At 34.2% G+C, this 19,362-nt stretch overlaps 2 protein-coding genes across 2 annotated transcripts; one reads left to right on the top strand and one right to left on the bottom strand.

Annotated features, from left to right (window-relative positions):
* Nucleotides 1-1,921: 1,921 nt before the first annotated feature.
* Nucleotides 1,922-10,120, bottom strand: LOC133189029 (H/ACA ribonucleoprotein complex subunit DKC1-like). The gene is made up of 13 exons (XM_061324471.1): nucleotides 10,055-10,120; nucleotides 9,435-9,478; nucleotides 8,985-9,071; nucleotides 8,706-8,797; nucleotides 8,338-8,587; nucleotides 7,953-8,079; nucleotides 7,555-7,685; nucleotides 7,232-7,375; nucleotides 4,738-4,858; nucleotides 4,397-4,619; nucleotides 3,394-3,451; nucleotides 2,848-2,997; nucleotides 1,922-2,267 (listed from the first exon to the last, which is right to left on the bottom strand). Exons 1-13 carry the CDS (start codon nucleotides 10,065-10,067, stop codon nucleotides 2,199-2,201), a joined length of 1,509 nt encoding a protein of 502 aa, XP_061180455.1. The 5' UTR covers nucleotides 10,068-10,120; the 3' UTR covers nucleotides 1,922-2,198.
* Nucleotides 10,121-10,533: 413 nt separating this feature from the next.
* Nucleotides 10,534-19,362, top strand: LOC133188568 (DNA excision repair protein ERCC-5 homolog). Its single transcript, XM_061324045.1, has 14 exons — nucleotides 10,534-10,657; nucleotides 11,855-12,030; nucleotides 13,223-13,473; nucleotides 13,635-13,689; nucleotides 14,260-14,403; nucleotides 15,392-16,148; nucleotides 16,307-16,593; nucleotides 16,707-16,826; nucleotides 17,073-17,286; nucleotides 17,738-17,882; nucleotides 18,038-18,126; nucleotides 18,228-18,330; nucleotides 18,466-18,550; nucleotides 18,697-19,362. Exons 1-14 carry the CDS (start codon nucleotides 10,570-10,572, stop codon nucleotides 19,159-19,161), a joined length of 2,979 nt encoding a protein of 992 aa, XP_061180029.1. The 5' UTR covers nucleotides 10,534-10,569; the 3' UTR covers nucleotides 19,162-19,362.

Here is a 19,362-nt window from a genome sequence, read left to right as displayed (position 1 = left end):
CATATAGAGACGTCAGGGCTTCAAATTTTGACCTTTACTCGGCACTCAGGGCCATTGAGCAGTGAGGGATCTTTATCGTGCCAACGCCTGCCGTGACACGGGGCCTCGGTTTTTAAGGTCTCATCCGAAGGACCCGCAAATTTCACTTCAAAGTGCCGAGCGCATGGCGAAGGAACAGTTGCTACCTATTTTTTCTCACAGCTTATACATTGTACATGTAATGTGTTTTAGTGTACTAGTAACATAGGATAACGATAAACCATACGAGTGTATTTCACACAATTTTTACCATTTCTGGATCAATGGTTCTTAAGGTTTTAATAACAGAGGAGATAAAAAGATTGATGTCTGATATTTAAAAAAAAAACTTAGATAGTTAAAAAAAAAAAAGGAGGGGGGGGGGGGTAAAAGAGACCCGTGCAAACGAGATTTTGCTATCCGACAATGAAAATGACACACAAAATGTGTATTTTGTCATTGGTACGGTACTTGAAATTTTTCTTTATGAATAAAAAAAGTTATTTACAAAAAATGGATACTACATGTGTATAAAACAAATATTTTTGCTCAGAATTTATGTATATGTACAAAAAGTATGGTTTATTCCTCCTTTTTATGTCTTTTTCTATCAATCATGCAACTCTTTCTCTCTTGTTTGTATGTATATTGTATTACATTTACAGTATATGAAAATATACAGGTGTTTACAATGTACTTTCTTTTTGCCACATGAGGGCCCTTAATTGGTATATAAACAAATAGAATTGTATTGTGTAGTATTTGATAATTGAATTTGAAACAACATTTTATATTCATCTTATTTTTTTAAGGGGGGGGGGGTCTTAAAATTTCTCCTTTTTATAAGGGGGCCAGGGCCCTGAATTTCAATATCATCCAATTACTAGCATACTTAAAATTGGATCAGTGGTTCTAGAGATGAATTGGAAAATGTGAAAAGTTTATGAATGACGCACGACAATATTTAACACCCTCGGACGCGTTTTTCATGCCGAGTTTGACTTTGAAGCAAGGACCTTTTACTAAATAAATTTGCTGTGAATGCGATGACTTGCAAACTTTTGAAATGATCAGTTTCAAAAAGCTAGCTCTTCAATGGAAATTATCTGTAAAGAATAAATTCCATAATACATTACACCTCAATCAGTGGAAAAATTGACGAGATTTTATATATGCAGTATGGGCAATATTTCAGAAGTACATATTTGTCCAACCACAATGTTATACTGTAGTATATTGGATGAAAACTACTTCAGTTTCAAGTTGTGTCTCTCTATGTGGTGTCCGATTACAAAAATTCTCCAGCTCTACAAATAAAAAAAAACTGGAGAGGTTTTTTTCCCCCCAGATGTCTAAAATAGGAGGCAATAATCTTGAACATGTCCTCGTACACCATACACTGTGTCCTAAATATCTAAAATTTGACGAAATTCTGTGCAGCGGTTTAAGAGGAGTTGCGCTGACAAACTGTTTATCTCTATCTTCAAGATATGGGCAAAAATATAAGTTGAACAGTGCCGAAATTCCGAGAAAAATAATGGAATCGGAATTTCCTGGCAATATGCACATTTACACACTGTGTCCTAAATATATATCTGCAAAGTTTGACGAAATTCTGTGTTTAAGAGGAGTTGCGCTGACAAAAAAAAAAAAAACGACTGATGGACTGATTGATGGATGGGTCAAGAACATTATACCCCAGCAACTTGTTGCATGGGGTATAGTAATGTTGAGAGAAAACTTCATCAGTTCCTTTTAGTAGTAATACCATGTAAAGATTATTCTTCCACATTTTCAGTGCTTATGGCAGACAAGACGTAAGTTCAGCAGTACCTAGACCTGCCCTTAACAGCAGCAATACATGTGGTGAGCATGTATAAATGACAGATATGAACAATTACGATGAATGAAAACAATTTTATTAACAGACTAACAGCACATTTCATTCTTAACATATATAAAAGAGAAATATACAAAATATGAACACATCAAGTATCCATAACCTGGTCAATCAGGTCACTGTCCCATCTACAGGTATATAAATGTATGTATCAGGTTTAACAGCATTTTCATAGTTGTCTGTAGTTTGTTGATAAAACTGAGAAATGCCACATGAATCTCTCTCACACCATCTCTCACACACTGTTGATTTCACACCTCTCACACACACACACTGTTAATCAGTCACTTTCTGCCTCCGTTTTTAATTTCTTGTGCTTTTTCTTTTTCTTCTTCTTTTCTGGTGATTCCTAAAGAAATCAAAGTGAAAATTAGTTTTAATTTTACCACATGACTGGTCACACAGGGAATTTAAACCTGATAATGGGTTTATTGTGGTTTTTGATTTAAAAAAAAATACGTGAAATGGTTTCATTTTTTTTTCTAACAATATTCTCTAGAAACCAATTTGACAAAGATGGTTGTAGTAGATAGTTACGAAAGTTTCTTTCAAACACAAAGATCATATGTATTAAGTCTAAATTTAGTTCCCAATGTCCCGAGTTTACAGAGTTGGAAAATAAATGCATTTATGGACATAATTTACTCAATGCTGAAAAAAGAAAACTGTCAGACTAAAATACAGTCAAACCTTATTATCATGAACCCGATGGGACCGAGATATCCGAGGGTTGAGACATCCAGGGTAAAATACTCAAGAAATAAGGAATTGGGACTTCCAAATCATTTCGATATATCCATGATATTCAAGATATCAGTGAACGAGTCATCGAAGTTCAACTGTATCCCAAATCAGTATCATACAGAAAATACTTGTTTTAAATACATCACATTTCCTCAACATTTGACCTTATGACCTATGACCTTTACCTCTGGAGCATCCCCTGCTTCATCAGCTTCCTGATTTTTGTCCTTCTTCTTCTTTTTCTTCTTCTTTTTCTCCTTTTCCACCTCTTCCACAGGAGCAGGTTGAGGTGAAGGGGGCTCACTTTCCTCTGAAGTACTGGCTTCCTTCTTTCTCTACAAGAAGAGAGTCCATCAGAAATTAATAACTTTTTTTCCTGGATATTTGGTCCGGTATCTGGAGTACTTTTACATCTCACCAATTTCTTGGGGTTATACTAATTACTGAATTCAAGCTTCTACAACAGCTTCTTGGTACACCTTAAGAGAAGCATAATTCATAAAAAGCAAAAAATTTGCAAATTGTCACATTTTCGTTTATCCATTAGAACTTGATCAGGTTAGCATTAGATACTGCATTTTTGCTAATTTGACTAGCTTTGGCATTTACTACTGAATTTTAAATAAAGTTCTAAGCAAGTGTATCAAGAACTTTTAAAAGAAAAAGATAATGCACAAATTTACAGTCATCTTGCCTAGTGTTTGATACAAACAAGTTTTACAGTTCCTTACTTTGTGTGAGTTGACCACAGTTTCTGTTGAAGGTTCCTCCTTGGGTTCTTTCTTCACACTACAGAGAAGGAAAAAAAAATATCAAAAAAGGGAATGGAATACATGAATAATACTCCAGTCAATTGAGTGAAAAATGTGAGCCAATGTAAAACTTAATTGCAACAGAAATTATTTTGTGATAAATATAATCTAATATGTACATTAATATATGCAGGAAAAAATCTACTAAAATCTAATGAGCAGAAAATATAATCTTAGCACGATTCAATTACCTATAGGAATTACTATAGCAAAGGGACATAACTATGTAAATTTACCCAATGTCTGATTTGAACTTTTTTGCTTCAGTTTAACAGATCATTATTTCACATAAATAATATAACTTAGAAATGGATTTTGAATTTAATTTTCATACTTCTTTGTAATCTGGAAATATAAGGATTTAGTATGCATTAATCAAAATGATTTCATTTCGAACATAATACTATTATACTACATATAATGAAAAATAATCTGTAAAGATAAATTAAGAGACAAAATTTGACCAGATTTTTTTCATAACCTTTACCCTAAAATTTTATTATTATGAGACCAGGACAAGCCTCATACACTCTGAAGTGAGTCTAAACATCTGTAATTATAATTTTTTGCTGGGTATAAAAGGTTTCACACATCTATAAATGTCATCATACACAATTTCACTTCCTCTATATTCAATGTAGAAAAAAATGCACCAAAATTTTAACCAAAATTTACGAAAAGGGCAAGAGTTATTCCCATTTTCCATAGTAATTTTTAATAGAAAAATTTATGTACCCCAAATAATGCTTTACCCACATCCAATTTTGTTAGATTTTTTATTACATTTATTTTGTGCATTCTAGAATAAAAAAAAAGATGCAATTTTCACTAATAGCTCTAATAAGCACAAATACATGACACTGCATTTTCCACATAATTCATGAAAAACAAGAACATAAAAATACTATTTATGAAAACTTACTTGAAGTCTTCGTAACCCTTTTTCCAGTTGGCTGGTGTCTTCTCATTGGGTTTTCCATATTTATCTAGAGTTCCTGCTAGAATCATTTTCTTTTTCTGAGATGCTACTGGGCCCAGCCCCCACTTTCTCGGGTATGTGTCTCTTTCCATGACAACCCTTTTGATCTTTGCCACTATTCCATGGTCACAAGTAGCCATAACTGCCGTTGTCATCTGGGCAATGGCTAAAAGAGAACAAAATCCCTTTAATATTTCACATCCCACCATTATTTTTTAATACTTCATATCATATAACATTGAATTTTGTATGCCTAAATTCTGTCTTTAAAATCAAGAACACACCGAGAGCAACTGCTTCTCCTTTTGTGGTTAAGATCACGATTTCTTCATTTACTTCAATTCCATCTTCATATCTTAGGACACCAGGTAACATAATTTTAGCTCCATAACATACTGCATTCACCTGTTTTCAAAAAAAAAAAAAACAACAAAAATGAGACTTTGACTGAAGGTACTTTGAGTAAAATGTTAAAGACAAGAAACATCTCTCTTTAAACTTGCACTTAATTAACAAAAAATAATGAGCTTTATTATCTAAATACACATGTATCTTTGACAAGTATTCTCTCTGATTTTATTTTTATTTATCTGATTTTATTATAAATCTAGAGAATTCTAAAAGTACAATATTTTATACTTTAACTGATCACTAGAATTCCACTAAAACATAAATCTTTGTCTTTGACGAGTATATTCTACCGTGTTTGTCGATTAATCTAAAGATTTCTCATAAACTTACCACTGTAATTAATCTAAAGATTTCTACGTAAACTCACCGCTGTAATTACTCTAACGATTTCTACGTAAACTCACCGCTATAATTAATCCAGGGCTCGACATTAACTTTTTTCCCTACTTGTCCATTCGGACAAGTGACCAAGACATTTACTTGTCCGAACTTCAACTTCACTTGTCCAAAAATTTTTCAATAAAGATCTAATACTGTCAACTTGAAAACCATGCAGTGTTTGAAACTCACTGTAAAATTAGTCAGACATGCAGGGCTGACTGCTAGTAAAAGTTGTCAGCCCTGCCAAAGATCTACTTGCCCGAGAAAAAAAAATTGTCTTGTATAAATTTGTTTTTTAACGATAATGTGACTGGAACCAGGTCACCATAACTTCAAACCAGAATCTATAGACTGATGAATTCTTCCTATTGGCTTGTTACACTTTGCTACCGATACTATTACTTGATATTAGGGATGTCAACGAGTACCCGGTTAACCGGGTACTCGATCGAACATCCGAGTATCGAATACTAAAAATAGTACTCGGTTACTCGGATGTGTATTTTTTCTTATTTCAAACTACTTATTATTTTCAAAAACTTATCAAAAAATAACTTAAAGATGCATACGGTAATTAGCGTGCCGTCATCTACACCCGTAAAAGGTGTGTTCCCGTTTTGCACCCATTCGATAATTACGTATGGAACAATAGGTGTGAAATATGTTTTGATAGCAATTATAGTCTGATCTCCGTTTGGCAAACCCCCGTAAAACACCCGTTATCGCCTGTGTATTTACAGTAATTAGTGACCAATCATTTCGTACACAGCTGTTCACACGTAGTGTGGTCCTTAATTTTTGGATGGCTTCAATGATTGTTTTCAATGAACATCATTTATGTATGGTCTATGATATTATCTTTAAATCATTTTAAAATTATTTAGTTAATATACGGCAGCGAAATCGGACATGCATAAAATGCCGCTACCCACTTCAAAAGTGAAGAAATATTTAGAAATAACTAAAGAATCAGAAAATGTTGAGTCAGTTTGCGTCGTAAGTTTAGTGTATATGGGGGAAACAACCAACATATGAAATAATATTAAACGATCCCAACAAATTCTGTTCCTTCTCTTTCGCTAGTCTGATCATCAAACCTGCGCAACAGATTGTCCTCATTTTGCATTGATCAAATACTAGTAGATCCTAAACAAGAACTGTAAACCATTTGTAATTTTTGGTGTATTAATTTTGTCTTTTGTGTTTATTTGATAAATAAATTTAGTAGCAAAAATCATTTCCGTTGGACTCGATGTTTATTTACATTAATAAACGTGATAAAAACAGCTTTGGGGTTTAACAGAGCTAAACGGGGCTCAAGAACACACTTTTTTTTCATTTTTACCGAGTACCCGGGTACTCGATCGGAAAAACGTCCGAGTAACCGATTATTAAATATTGACCGATTTGACATCCCTACTTGATATGAAAAAGATTTATCAAGTATATGAATTTTAATTATCGAAAATCTTAACACGTCCATCCGGGGCGTCAGTACATGCAAATTTGTTCGCTCGCTGCAAAATTTGTGCATCTCGGGTGGTCGGGCGCAAGGTTTTTTCAAACACTGTTGAAAACTAAAATTAAGTCCATTACACATGTTATTGATAAATACAACAAACACATAAAACGAAATTTTATCTGACAACAACAAGTGAACCTGTCAACATCAAACAGAATCCAAACTTTGTTAAGTTCGTAAGTTCCATGCCTTTTCAGTAGTATGCAATTAGTGAACTTTGATCCCGATCGAATGTGAATCGAAGTCCGGTTTTTATGTACAGCTTCCGTCTTGAAACTACCGATTAACTTTCTACAGTCGTTCTTTTTATTATTTAGAGACTCCTTTACATTAAAATGCACTTGTCCAATCAGACAAGTGCCCAGCAATATTCACTTGTCAGTAATTTTTTTGCACTGGTACCGGACATGCGGACAAGCGTTAATGTCAAGCCCTGTAATCTAAAGATTTCTACGTAAACTCACCGCTGTATCTTTCATGATGATTCTTTTATGTGACGTCAATAACGCCTCCAGAGGGTTGATCACCCGCCTTAAATAAGACTCGTCTTTGTGGTGGTCATACATCCACTGGGCATCCAACACGTCATGCATAGTGTACAAGTTTGCCTGAAAAATCAATACACAGTGTCACAAATACATGTACATTTGTTTTCCTCCAAAGAAATTGCTTCTTTGTTCAAATAAATGGTGAACTTTTCTAATTCATACAACAACAAAAAAACCTATTGTTTAATTAACAAGGACATCTACTAAAACACTTTTGTTTTCCAACCTCAAACACCCACCTTTTCTGACATGATACCAGATCTAACTCGTCTGAGCTCCTGCATTTGTCCCCCGACCCCCAGAAAGAGACCGAGATGTACACACATTGTCCTAATGTATGTGCCAGCTTCGCAGCTCACCCAGAAGATACCTGAGCAAGGTGTGAAAGCACCATTAATGTTAGACCGTAGTAACCTTGCATTCTGCAGATTATAACTTGCCTCATAGTTTTACAGTAAAAATTACAAAATTATAATAAAAGTATTTAGTTCTGAATTTCTGTTTTGATTATCTGGCACAGTTGCCATCAAAACAAGGGTGCTTTTCAAAAATAATTTCATATAGATTGTTCCAGTGTTAAGCAAAATAATGGAATTTCTAGCATTCATGTTATAGGATAAATTAATGCTCTATTTACCCATTGCATCATCCTTATTGTACTCCAGCATCTTGCATTCGTACACAGTACGAATTCTCAGCTGTCGCTTCACGGCAGAAATCAAAGGTGGTCTCTGGAACAGTGCCCCCGTCATCATCTCCAATTTCTGTGATATAAAATTCATACATTCAGCATGAGTTTGACATACAAAAACATGATTACAACAGAAGTTGAATACTATTTTTCTTTGTTTTTTATTTTGCATGCCGGTACATATGATCAACGTAAATCTTTTACAAGCTGATCTTTTATCTTTTTAAAATGAACAGTAAACAAGAACCCAATCACTTTCTAACTTGAAGAAAAATTTACTATTTTTAGAAAATTTTCGCCAGTTTTTTTATGGCATGTTTATCCAATTCACCTGTGCCACAAGCTTTTCATCATCTACTACACTGTGGAGCTTGAAGATACACACATACTCCTTCCCTGCTCCTTGCTGTGACTTGACCAGACGAGTGGCTCTCTCTACACACACAATGAGGCACCCCGTGACCTTTGGGTCAAGGGTCCCACTGTGTCCCGTCTTCTGTACCCGCAGGATTCTCTTCACCCATGATACAACCTCATGTGAAGATGGATTGGCTGGTTTGTCAAGATTGATAAATCCACTTCTATAAATCATAATTGAAAAGGTTGCAAAAGTGGAAGGAAAAAAAAAAAAGAATTTAAAATGAGAATACTTTACAAGAATTCACTCTGTATCTTGTGATTTGGTGGGAAGAAACCTACTTGATATATTCCTGTATTGGTCTTTTCAATGGAGAACAACCTGCTGGAATGGGGGTATAGTGAGCAGTCCTCACATTCAGTTTGTCAAAATTCTGCAAACACACAAAAATTAAAAATTAATTGTTTGCATTTCTGAACTGGATAAAATATTTTCAAATTACTTTTTTTTATTCATGTTTTATAATATCTATGTTATGACCCATGGCAGAGTTTATAAAGATTTAATGAGCAATCTTGAACATAATTTTTTTTTTATCTGCATTTAAATATCTTCTTTACCTTGAGTAGCAGTGGCCATTGTGATGTGTCCAATTGTTCCACAACAGTGGAGGGCTTCAGAAGAAAATTCTCTGAGTGTTGAGCTTCCTGCAAATATAAAGGTATATGTAACTGGCAAGGAAAATGCAATGGACCAGACCAGGATTTGAACCTGGGCCCACTGAATCACTAGTCTGGCGTTTTACCAACTGAGCTTTCTGGCCACTGGCAACCAAACCTGCCTGACCACCATAATATCTTGTCATGTGACAGTGAAACAAGGGTAAGCATGCATATTTACTCAAATAATTACATTAGCCTACATGCTAAAGTGTGTGACCTCTTACTATTTGCAGGAAATAATCAATTCCACTCTTGACTTCTTGTATGATAAAATTAACATTAAAATTGATTAAGATATGAGTCTTATTGTGTATTTATGCTAAATTTTTTAGAGACAAATATACATACTGCAACATCAATTGCTCCACTCTTCCTCTTTTTCTTCTTGTGCTCTACAAATATTACCAAATAATGCAATCTATGTCACAAGACGAAAAATATACTTATTAGTATTGAATAATTATTCCCAAAATTTACCAATTTCCTGCATTTGATTTTTGATTTCTCAGTAAAATGAATACTAAACCTAAAAACTAATTTGAATTATTATATCATAGGTAAAATAAATGTATTTGGATACTATAGTAACCTACATAGCTATAGCTGAAAACAAATCACCAATGCTTTTTAAATGCATTCCAAAATGAAACATAATGAATCTGACACACTTTACAGAACATTAATTTTTTATCACACTACTCTGCTCATCAGAAATAATCAATGTATCAATAATATAAAGAAAGCGTGATAAAAAAAGAGAGAGATTTGTCGGCTCTGGCAGACTTGCAGCTGTGTCAACCACGTGTGCAATCGTGAATCATTCATGTAGTGCAAAATATAGAAACGGCAGTGATGTATTAGTCAACAAACCTTATCAGAGTATAATTTGCACTACAATGTAAAGATAATACAGCCCCCTAATGCCTGAAAACAATGATATAAGAATTCTTTTAAACTGTTTTTCTTACCGCTTTCCGCCATTGTTATTTACGGAGCACGTGTTCTAGAAAACATAAGAGGAGTTCCGAAGGCATATTCTAAAACTCGAATTGGTTCCAGGATAGGAAATTCGCTACAGTTTCATAATTTCTTAATTGTAGTTGATTAGGAATTTTAAAAAAAATAACTCTTTGCTTACAGATAATAAATATATAAACTAACAGCAAAAGTTTGATTCGTATTGTAAGAAGGAATTTATGTACAAGCCTGCAGAATCAATGCATCTTCAAAACGTTTCACATATAATAAAATTTTCACTAAGCGCTTCTGTAACAGAGGAGAAGAAAGTGAAAGTAGAACAGAGTTTCATCGATGCTTCTCATAGAGTTTGTCATTGATATATTATTACCACTTGTAAGTAGTATTTTTTAGGTATAAATATGTCATTTGGTTATCAAAGTTTAACATAGGGTTGTTATAAAATTATGCTTCTTCCATGCAGCATTATCCATGTCTGGGTTTCCCAAGTGACTAAAGATTAAAGATGGGTGTGCAAGGATTATGGCAGCTACTCCAACCGACTGGACGACCTGTTTCCCTTCAGTCTTTAGAAGGAAAGGTTCTAGCAGTTGGTATCCTTTGTTTTCTATATTGGAATGAGTTGGTATGATTCTGTAATATTTAATGTACTAGTAGTGGGTATTCTTTGTTTTTATCAATCTCCTATGTAGAGTTATTGCTCGTTCCTCTCTCAGAAACCTCTGCAATATGAGCTTGCGTCAAAATTTTTGACATAAAGTAGAAAACATGATATTCCAAGGATTATTTCAAATTATACTAATAGTTCTTTACCTATTTAGGAAATATCTACCTTAAAAGACAAACATTAGCACAGAGAAATATTTATAGTGAATTAAAACAAACGCACTATTTCTTGTGCTACACACTGTGATATATGCGAGCCAGTGACGAATACTACTAAACAGAGAACCCTAGAGAACTCTAAAGAACCTTAGAGAACCCTAATGATTTTGAATTATGTATGGTCTGTAAATGAAATTTTTATGTATTAGATAACCAGTATATCAAACAAAAACAAAATCAAATTTGAAAAAATAACATTTTGACACGTTTTATGCTTAATTTTAACAGATTACTTATCTCTGAAGATACATACCTTTCATGATACATGTATAAGTAATAAGAAATGAATTTTATTCATACGTTTTACATTAAAGTGAATGGCTAAGAGTTATCATATCTTTAAAAATAGTATTAAATTAAAAAAAACGTGAAAAAGAATTGTAAACTTGTGATAAAATTAATAATAATAAACATTTTTGAAATTCAATCGGGATCGGGATGACATAAAATATTTAACCATCTATCTGTTTACGTTTTTCAACTATTTTTGGTGGAAAACATTCATAAAATAACTTTATCATTGACTATATAGATAGAATATGATTTTTAAAGTAAAAATCAACCCAATTATGCATAATATTTATTTGAATTCACCAAATAAACCTTGAGTTCTCTAGGGTTCTCTAGAGTTCTCTAGGGTTCTCTGTTTAGTAGGACCGGCCAGTGACAGAGTTGAATGTATGAGCCGATGGTAGAGAGTGTGTTTTTATATTGACTGCATAGACTGCACTTTTACCGGTACAGCCACCATTCTGATTCCAGATCCGCACGTGAGATGGCACGGCATAAATACTAAGCAACACATCAACTATGATGGTATATTTGAAATTTCAAATAATTAGAGGAATATGATTTTAAAATAAGAATAACGGTATTATTGAGCCACCTTAACCATGGGACTATAGACGTGAGTATATGGCTACATCAGGCAGTGAAGGGTATGAGAGACAAAAGTGGGAACCCTCTACCAAACGCCCACCTACATGTTCTTTTTACCAGAGTCTGTAAACTGCTCTACTACAAGATCAAACCTGTGTTTGTGTTTGATGGGAGTGTTCCTGAGCTTAAAAAGCAGACAATGGTAAGAGGTTTCACTCTTGATAATTTATTTCATTTTCTGCAAAATTTTTAGGCCAAACAAAAAAATATGTGTGATTCCGGTTACACTTCCAAAAAAATTAGGGTAGGTAGGTAGGGATTTTTTTTTTTTTTTTTTTTTTTTTTTAACAAAATGATTTTCTTAATTTTTTCTAAATAATACCTATCACTGCTTTGCAAATGGCATTTAGATGTGGTGTGATAATATACTAGTCAATATTGGTAGGGGACACCTACATGCTAGGTTGCTTTGGATTTAAGACTATTAAACACTTGCAGTATGTTTTGCAAGGAGGCCGTCATTGCTGAAACTAAAACTTAAACTGGAGCCATTGATGGAAATCAGGGGAAATTCAGGAAAAAACATGAAAATTGCCAAACAAAAGTTTAGGGTCGGGGTATAAAATAGGGAAGGTCGGGTAACCGGAACCACACATATTTTTTTATTTGGCCTTATATTTAAATCTTGAAGTTTGTAGTTGTAAATTGTTGCACAGATGAATTTTTTAATACATGTTTTACTTTTATGCATGTAATGGACAATTTGATCTTTGTTAAGCTATATGGTTGATCCAGGATAGTTTAAAGCTGCTCTAAATCCACCACTGCATAGGACTTAAATAAATAAGTATATTACTTTCAATTAGTACGCCTCATGCATGTTGTGCATGTGTAAAATGAGACCACAGTATTATGCATCTTAAAAACCAAGGAGAATATCTATAAATTAACATCTTATAAAGAGAAATACAGTTGACATCTTTACCTCAAACACTGTTTTGTTGAAAACCAGGGATTTGTCAAAGTGAGTTACAATCTCAACCTTCTAAGAATTTGGAATTGATTGAGCTGTTTACATTTTACAATCAAACTACATTTCTAAAACTCCGGCGGGCCAAGGAAAATCTAGAGGAAAAAAAAGATATCTAAGGGTTTGAGATATTGAGGTTAAAATACATAAAGGAAAAGTGGTTTGGACTTCCAGTTAACTTTGACACATCCATGCATGGTCTTTGAAATATTGATGTTCAGTATATCAGCCAGCTAGCAGAGTGAACTGTATATGTCAATTTGTTTTGAATATAATAGACTTAAACAATAAAACAATTGATTACCAGTACTTTATAAACAAGTTAGAAATTACCAGATGTATTTGAGAAATATTTGTCCTTCAGGCCTCTCGAAGAGAGAGAAAGATGGTGGCTGAGGTTGAAGGTGATAAAGCATCTAAAAAGTTACTGGACAATCTCCTAAAAAGCCACGCCCTAAAGGAGGTGCTAAACAAAGGACATGCTTCTACAGCAGGTAACTCCAATGTGTCACAGCCCTCAACTTCTACCCAGCCTTCAACATCAAGTCAGTCACAGGAAACAGCTGAAAAACGAGATCTTTTTCAGTTACCACCCCCACCTGAAGAATTTGTAAGGTATTCAGAAAAAAAAATCATTTGGTCATGCAGAATTCTGATTATATTTATTGTGTATATGTAGGGCAAATATTAAATATGATTATATACTAGATTTAACATGTGAAACAACCTCTTTTTAAATGTCAGAAGTAGTAAATGTTGACTAATTTTTTTTTAAGAGCCCAAGAACTTCAGCCTTGGGAGGAAGTTACTTCAAATGCAACCATATTTCAGGTAGGTATAGGTTAAATACAATGAGATTTTGTAGTTATAATGAAAACTATTCAACAGATGTTCTACACCTGTGTTATCAAGATGTTTATTGAAGGAACTTTTAGCTGAAAAAGATCTTTAAATGAGTCGATATACATAAAAAGCTTTCATCATTATTACACGTAGGTATCAAATATCACATTAAGACACATTTATCAACCTTGGCACTTGATGCCATAAATATCGTTTTATTTTAAAATATGTTAACTAAATGTTTGAAATATGAACATATTTTTTTTTTGTTACATCTAGTACTTGTGTTCCTGATAACTGTATATACTGTATGTGTACATAAATTGGCATATTCAAAATTTAGCGCAATCACTGGGTATGGAGTTGTTGGTGAAATCATAAATTAGCGCTATACATGTCTGTGCCGTATATTGTATTTATAATTGATTTCTTAGTGGTATTCATGAATTAGCGCATCGTTGTCTGCGTCAAAGCCAATAAAATATGAAGCCCATTTTTTTTAAGTACGCATACAGTATATACATGTATTAACATCTTATTCATGAAATTTTTTCATAGGATGAGTTTCAGAACTTGGATGATGTAGATATTGACTCACCTGAGTTTAAAAGTTTACCTTCTGAGATCCAGCATGAGATTCTGAGTGAACTCAAGGAAAGGAGAAAAAGGCTTACTCGATACACAAATCTTGTTCTTCCTGAGGTTAGTTATAAAGACTCACTCGATACACAAATCTTGTTCTTCCCGAGGTTAGTTATAAAGACTCACTCGATACACAATTCTTGATCTTCCCGAGGTTAGTTATCAAGACTCACTCAATACACAAATCTTGCTCTTCTTGAGGTTAGTTAAAAAGACTCACTAGATACACAATTTTTGATCTCCCTGAGGTTAGTTATAAAGGCTCACTCGATACACAAATCTTGTTCTTCCTGAGGTTAGTTAAAAAGGCTCACTCGATACACAAATCTTGATCTTCCCGAGGTTAGTTATAAAGACTCACTCAATACACAATTCTTGATCTTCCTGAGGTTAGGTAAAAAGTTATTCATTTTGATTTGGGGTAATTTTCTGTATCTGAAAATTGGATCATCCAAAGACCCTTTTTTAAGGAGTTTCTATGTACCCTCAAACCTCTTTATCTCTAACTCAATGGGGACAAAAAAAACTTTATTGGAGGATAATGGAAGATTTGAGATATGGAGGTTAAAATACATGGAGGAAGAGAAGTTGGGACTTCAAACTCGCTCGGCTAGGATAAGGCTGTCCGTAAAATATCACATTGTTCCAGCCGTAGTAAATTCTCTGAACTACCAACACATATACTGTAGATATGACATCAAGTCACTGCAAACCTGAGCTTACTTGATCCGAAAAGTGTCATAACTTTACATTCCTTTCATATGACATGAAGATTTTTTTTAAGGATGTTGTTTTATTCAGGGGTCTGGATTGCTTTGAAATTTCAAAGAGTAGATTAATGTTCCATCAAAAAAAAAATAATGAGAGTTGATATTTTTTTCTGATTTTCAAGATTTTTGCAAATTAGGATTGATTTTCAGCTCTTAAGCACACAGGGAAATAGTTTAGGAGATCTCATTTTCTTTTCCTGTATCCACAGGATTCAAAAGTATATTACTACAGGGAAAGATGGATAAGGATTTTTTTTCCTTTTTCTTATATTTTACAGGATTCGAATGACTTCTCAAGTTTCCAAATGAAAAAAATTCTGAAACAGAGCCACTTGTCAAATAAGATCGAGGAGGTGAGAAAAGAAATGAACAGCCAGGTTTCCGGAGCAATTACAGAGGATCTCGGTGAGCACACCCTGGGAACCGAGATACAGACTCGTCGGATTCTGTCCGATGACAATTCACATTTCATCCTCATCAAAGGATTAACTAATAAACGTAAAATGGAGGAAATTAACAGAATTCAAGAGGAAACAGAAATGGCAGAGGAAATGGAGGAGGAATCTATAAGTGGAGTAGAAGGAAAGGAGGAACGACCTGAAAATTATAAGGATGATCTGGTAGAAAGTGATACTGAAATATGTGACCATGGAATGGACAGGGAAAAATTCCCAGAAGGAGGTGGCAATATTGAATGTCAAGTGCAGAAAAATAATGAAAATGGGATTAAAGATGAGAAATCATCAGTGAAAAGTGCTGATAAATCTGTTAAAAATGAAGGAGTGATAGACATTAGTGATTCAGATGAGGAAAATAATGAAACAGACAATATCATTTCAAGAAGACAGATGGAAGTTAGCAAAAGTAAGAACAAAACATCTCAGTCTCACATAAAGTCTCAGGAAATAACCACTGCAGAATTTAACAAAGTCAGTTCTACCTCAATTACCCTGAATGTGGATAGAAGTCAATTATCTGTAGAGAAAGAGAGTGAGGAAAGGAAACCTAACGAGAATGAATCCAGCGATTCAGAAGGTGTGTGATAATATATAAACACTTATTTACTTACATTAGAATGAAAAATATGATACTGATGTCCGAAACAATTTAAATTGTAGTATCTATTAAACTGCTCTGAGTTTTGTCATAAAAGCAACTTCTAACTGCAATATCGAACATTTTATTTTAAGTAGATGAGGGATTCATTGAAGTATCCATTGATCCCCAAAATGTGGGTCCTGACGAACTGTTTCCAGCTGATATATTTACCACTACCTCAAAGCCAGACCTTATCTCTGTTCCTGATGTTGAATCACAAAAACAAATAGTTCCTGAGGTTGAACCTCACAAAGAACTAGTCTCTGAGGTTGAACCCCAGTACTCAAGAGAACCAGAACATATTGAAGCTGAGTCAGAAACCATAGAATCCAGTCCAGAGGCAACCAGAGACCTCGTTAAACAGTTTACAGAATTAGTTGAGGTATTCATTAAGTTTTTTTTACAAGAATGAGAAGAGGTCGTTTTCTGTTGTAAAATTTTGCAAATTCTTTCTTTAAATCTTAATGATGATTACTGATGTCTCTGTTCCAACAGAATGATGTTAACAGGTTGTCAGAGGAACTAGAACTCGAGTCACGCTCACTACAGCAGGAGAGGGGTCGACAGGAGAGACTCGCGACGTCTCTCTCTGACCAGATGTTCCTGGAGGCTCAGGTCTGTATGTGAACCAAACCTTCTTCTGGACATTAACATACTAGTATCTCTAAAGATATCAATACAACTTATATTGTAGGAATTTATGAAAACCTATTAAATTCTTAATTCATGAATATAACAGAAAAAAAATAATCAAAAAAATACATGAAAGAATCGACAAAGAAGATTTCCAATCCTTGATTATGCCAAAGAGTCCTGCGTTCAAATTTTGAATGTGTATTGATGTATACAATTACTCTGCAGGACTTACTCAGATTGTTTGGGGTGCCGTATGTACTGAGTCCAACAGAAGCAGAGGCTCAGTGTGCATGGCTCGACTCAATCAATCTCACTCATGGCACCATTACAGACGACAGTGACATCTGGTTGTTTGGTGGGAGACGTGTATATAAAAACTTTTTCAACCAAGATCGGACGGTAGAGTTTTATCAAAAGGAAAGCATACAAAGTCAGCTAGGTGAGAGACAGCTTTTACAGCAGTGTTATTCCTAAGAACCGACTACTGGCCAAATTGGCTGCTTTGAAATAAAAAAAAATCAACATTTAATTGTTATGTGGTCCAAAGAGATTTGTCATAAACTTCAACCCAAAGCCTGTCACAATTGATCTCTAACCCTTTACTTTGAAATAAAGGGAAAACACTGTACAGTATTGTACACATATTTGTTCAGTATCAAGTATGTCAGTGAAACACATATTTCACTATTTGCGCATTTCTCATAATACTCATTAAATCAAGTCTAAATTGAGGAGAGAATTTTCAAGCAGTTGTATGAACGTGCGATTTAGTTTGGAGTGGAGCAAGCCAATTCCATAGCAAATTTAGTTTTGGAGAATGGAGAATAAATAATGTACAATAAAATCTGAACTATCCCATGTTAAACTGATGTCTCCATTGCTGACTGTAGGTCTGAGTCGTGCAATCCTGATAAACATGGCCTTGTTGTGTGGGAGTGACTACACAGATGGAATCCCGGGGGTGGGACCTGTGACTGCTATGGAGATCCTGAGTGAGTTCCCTGCTTCAGACATCTCCTCCCTACAAGCCTTCAAGTAAGTCAGGAAAGAGTAAACAGGTCAACTTATTTATTGTCTTTGAAAGTGGGAGATGGCAAACAATTTGTGTATCATACTGAACATCAACAGAGAAATGTTTTAAGTCATAGGCTGAAAGGAATCTTAAGTATTCCATTTTTATTTTTTGAAAGATCTTGGTGGGAAGAAAGCCAGAAAAAGAAAAGAAATCCAAATGTGAGCAAAGTCCGATCAAAACTAAGGCAGCTGGAAGTTAATGAGGGTATATTTACTTGATTTTTACTTGGCCAAAAATTATGCATTTAAAATGTAATATATGTTGTATAATACTGAGTGTAATTTGTCATCAATTTTACATTGCAGGCTTTCCAGACCACAGAATAGTGGATGCATACCTGAAACCCACAGTGGATGATTCAGAAGAGGCGTTCTCCTGGGTCCTCCCTGACCTTGACCTTCTGAGAGAGTATCCTTAACCCCACAACAAACATATAAAATAGCTTTGATATTTCAAACGATTTTGGAAATCAAATCTTGGGTTATCTGTTGTGCATTTTTTTGGAAGCTCCTAATGAGTATTAAATCCTTATGTGTTATAAAGATATGCAAAAGAAAAGCTGGGTTGGACAAAAGTAAAAACTGATGAAGTTTTATTGCCAGTTCTTCAGAAGTTAAAGGACTCACAGGTATGTCATAAATGAGAAGGACATAATTGATATGTAAATATATGATCATGTGAAAATGTATGGTTGTAAGTATACAGAGTTTGTAATATGGATGACAAATTTCATAAGTGGTAATCACTTCTTATACAAAATGATTTGATTTTCAGACACAGACTAGAATAAATTCTTTCTTCCAACCGGAGAACTTCATGGAACCAAAAAAGCTAAAAAGTGTTAGGTTAAAAAGGGCTCTCAAAAAGTTCCATGACTCTCCAGAAAAACAAACAGAAACTAAAGTAGTCAGTGATTCTGAATCTAAAAGGAAGGATAATGAACATGGAAAAACAAAACGAATGAAAGTAACCAATGATCAAAGCACTAAAAAATCAAAAGGAGTGAGCAATAGCCATATGAGACCTGCAAGGGGAAAAGGTTCAAAATCTGTCCAAGGGAGAGGGAGGGGGAAAGGGAAAGGTCCTGCGAAGAAAACTCAGATTACAAAGAGGCCTGTATACAAAGATGAGGTGAATCTGTCGGAGAGCAGTTCAGATGACCAAAATGATGATATGGATGATGACAACGATGATGATGACCTCCTGGCAAATCTAGACTATGAAAGTTGGCAAAAATGATGTGAAAGTTAAAAAAAAATGATGTGAAATTGGCAACAGTTTATTAATAAGAGGACAAATGAAAAGTTAATTGAATGCAAAGTCATACCAGTATTGTAAATTATGACATACAGGTTGTATTGCATTTGTCTTTCATTAGAAAATTTTGTTAATATTTATTTACTCATGGAATTTAATTTATTTATTTAATAAAATACTAAA

The sequence above is a fragment of the Saccostrea echinata genome, unplaced genomic scaffold, assembly GCF_033153115.1.
Source record: "Saccostrea echinata isolate AGI-Se365-2 ecotype Australia unplaced genomic scaffold, CSIRO_AGI_Sech_v1 ptg000016l, whole genome shotgun sequence".
NCBI lineage: Eukaryota > Metazoa > Mollusca > Bivalvia > Ostreida > Ostreidae > Saccostrea > Saccostrea echinata.
This window is presented reverse-complemented; position numbering and strand designations above follow the sequence as displayed.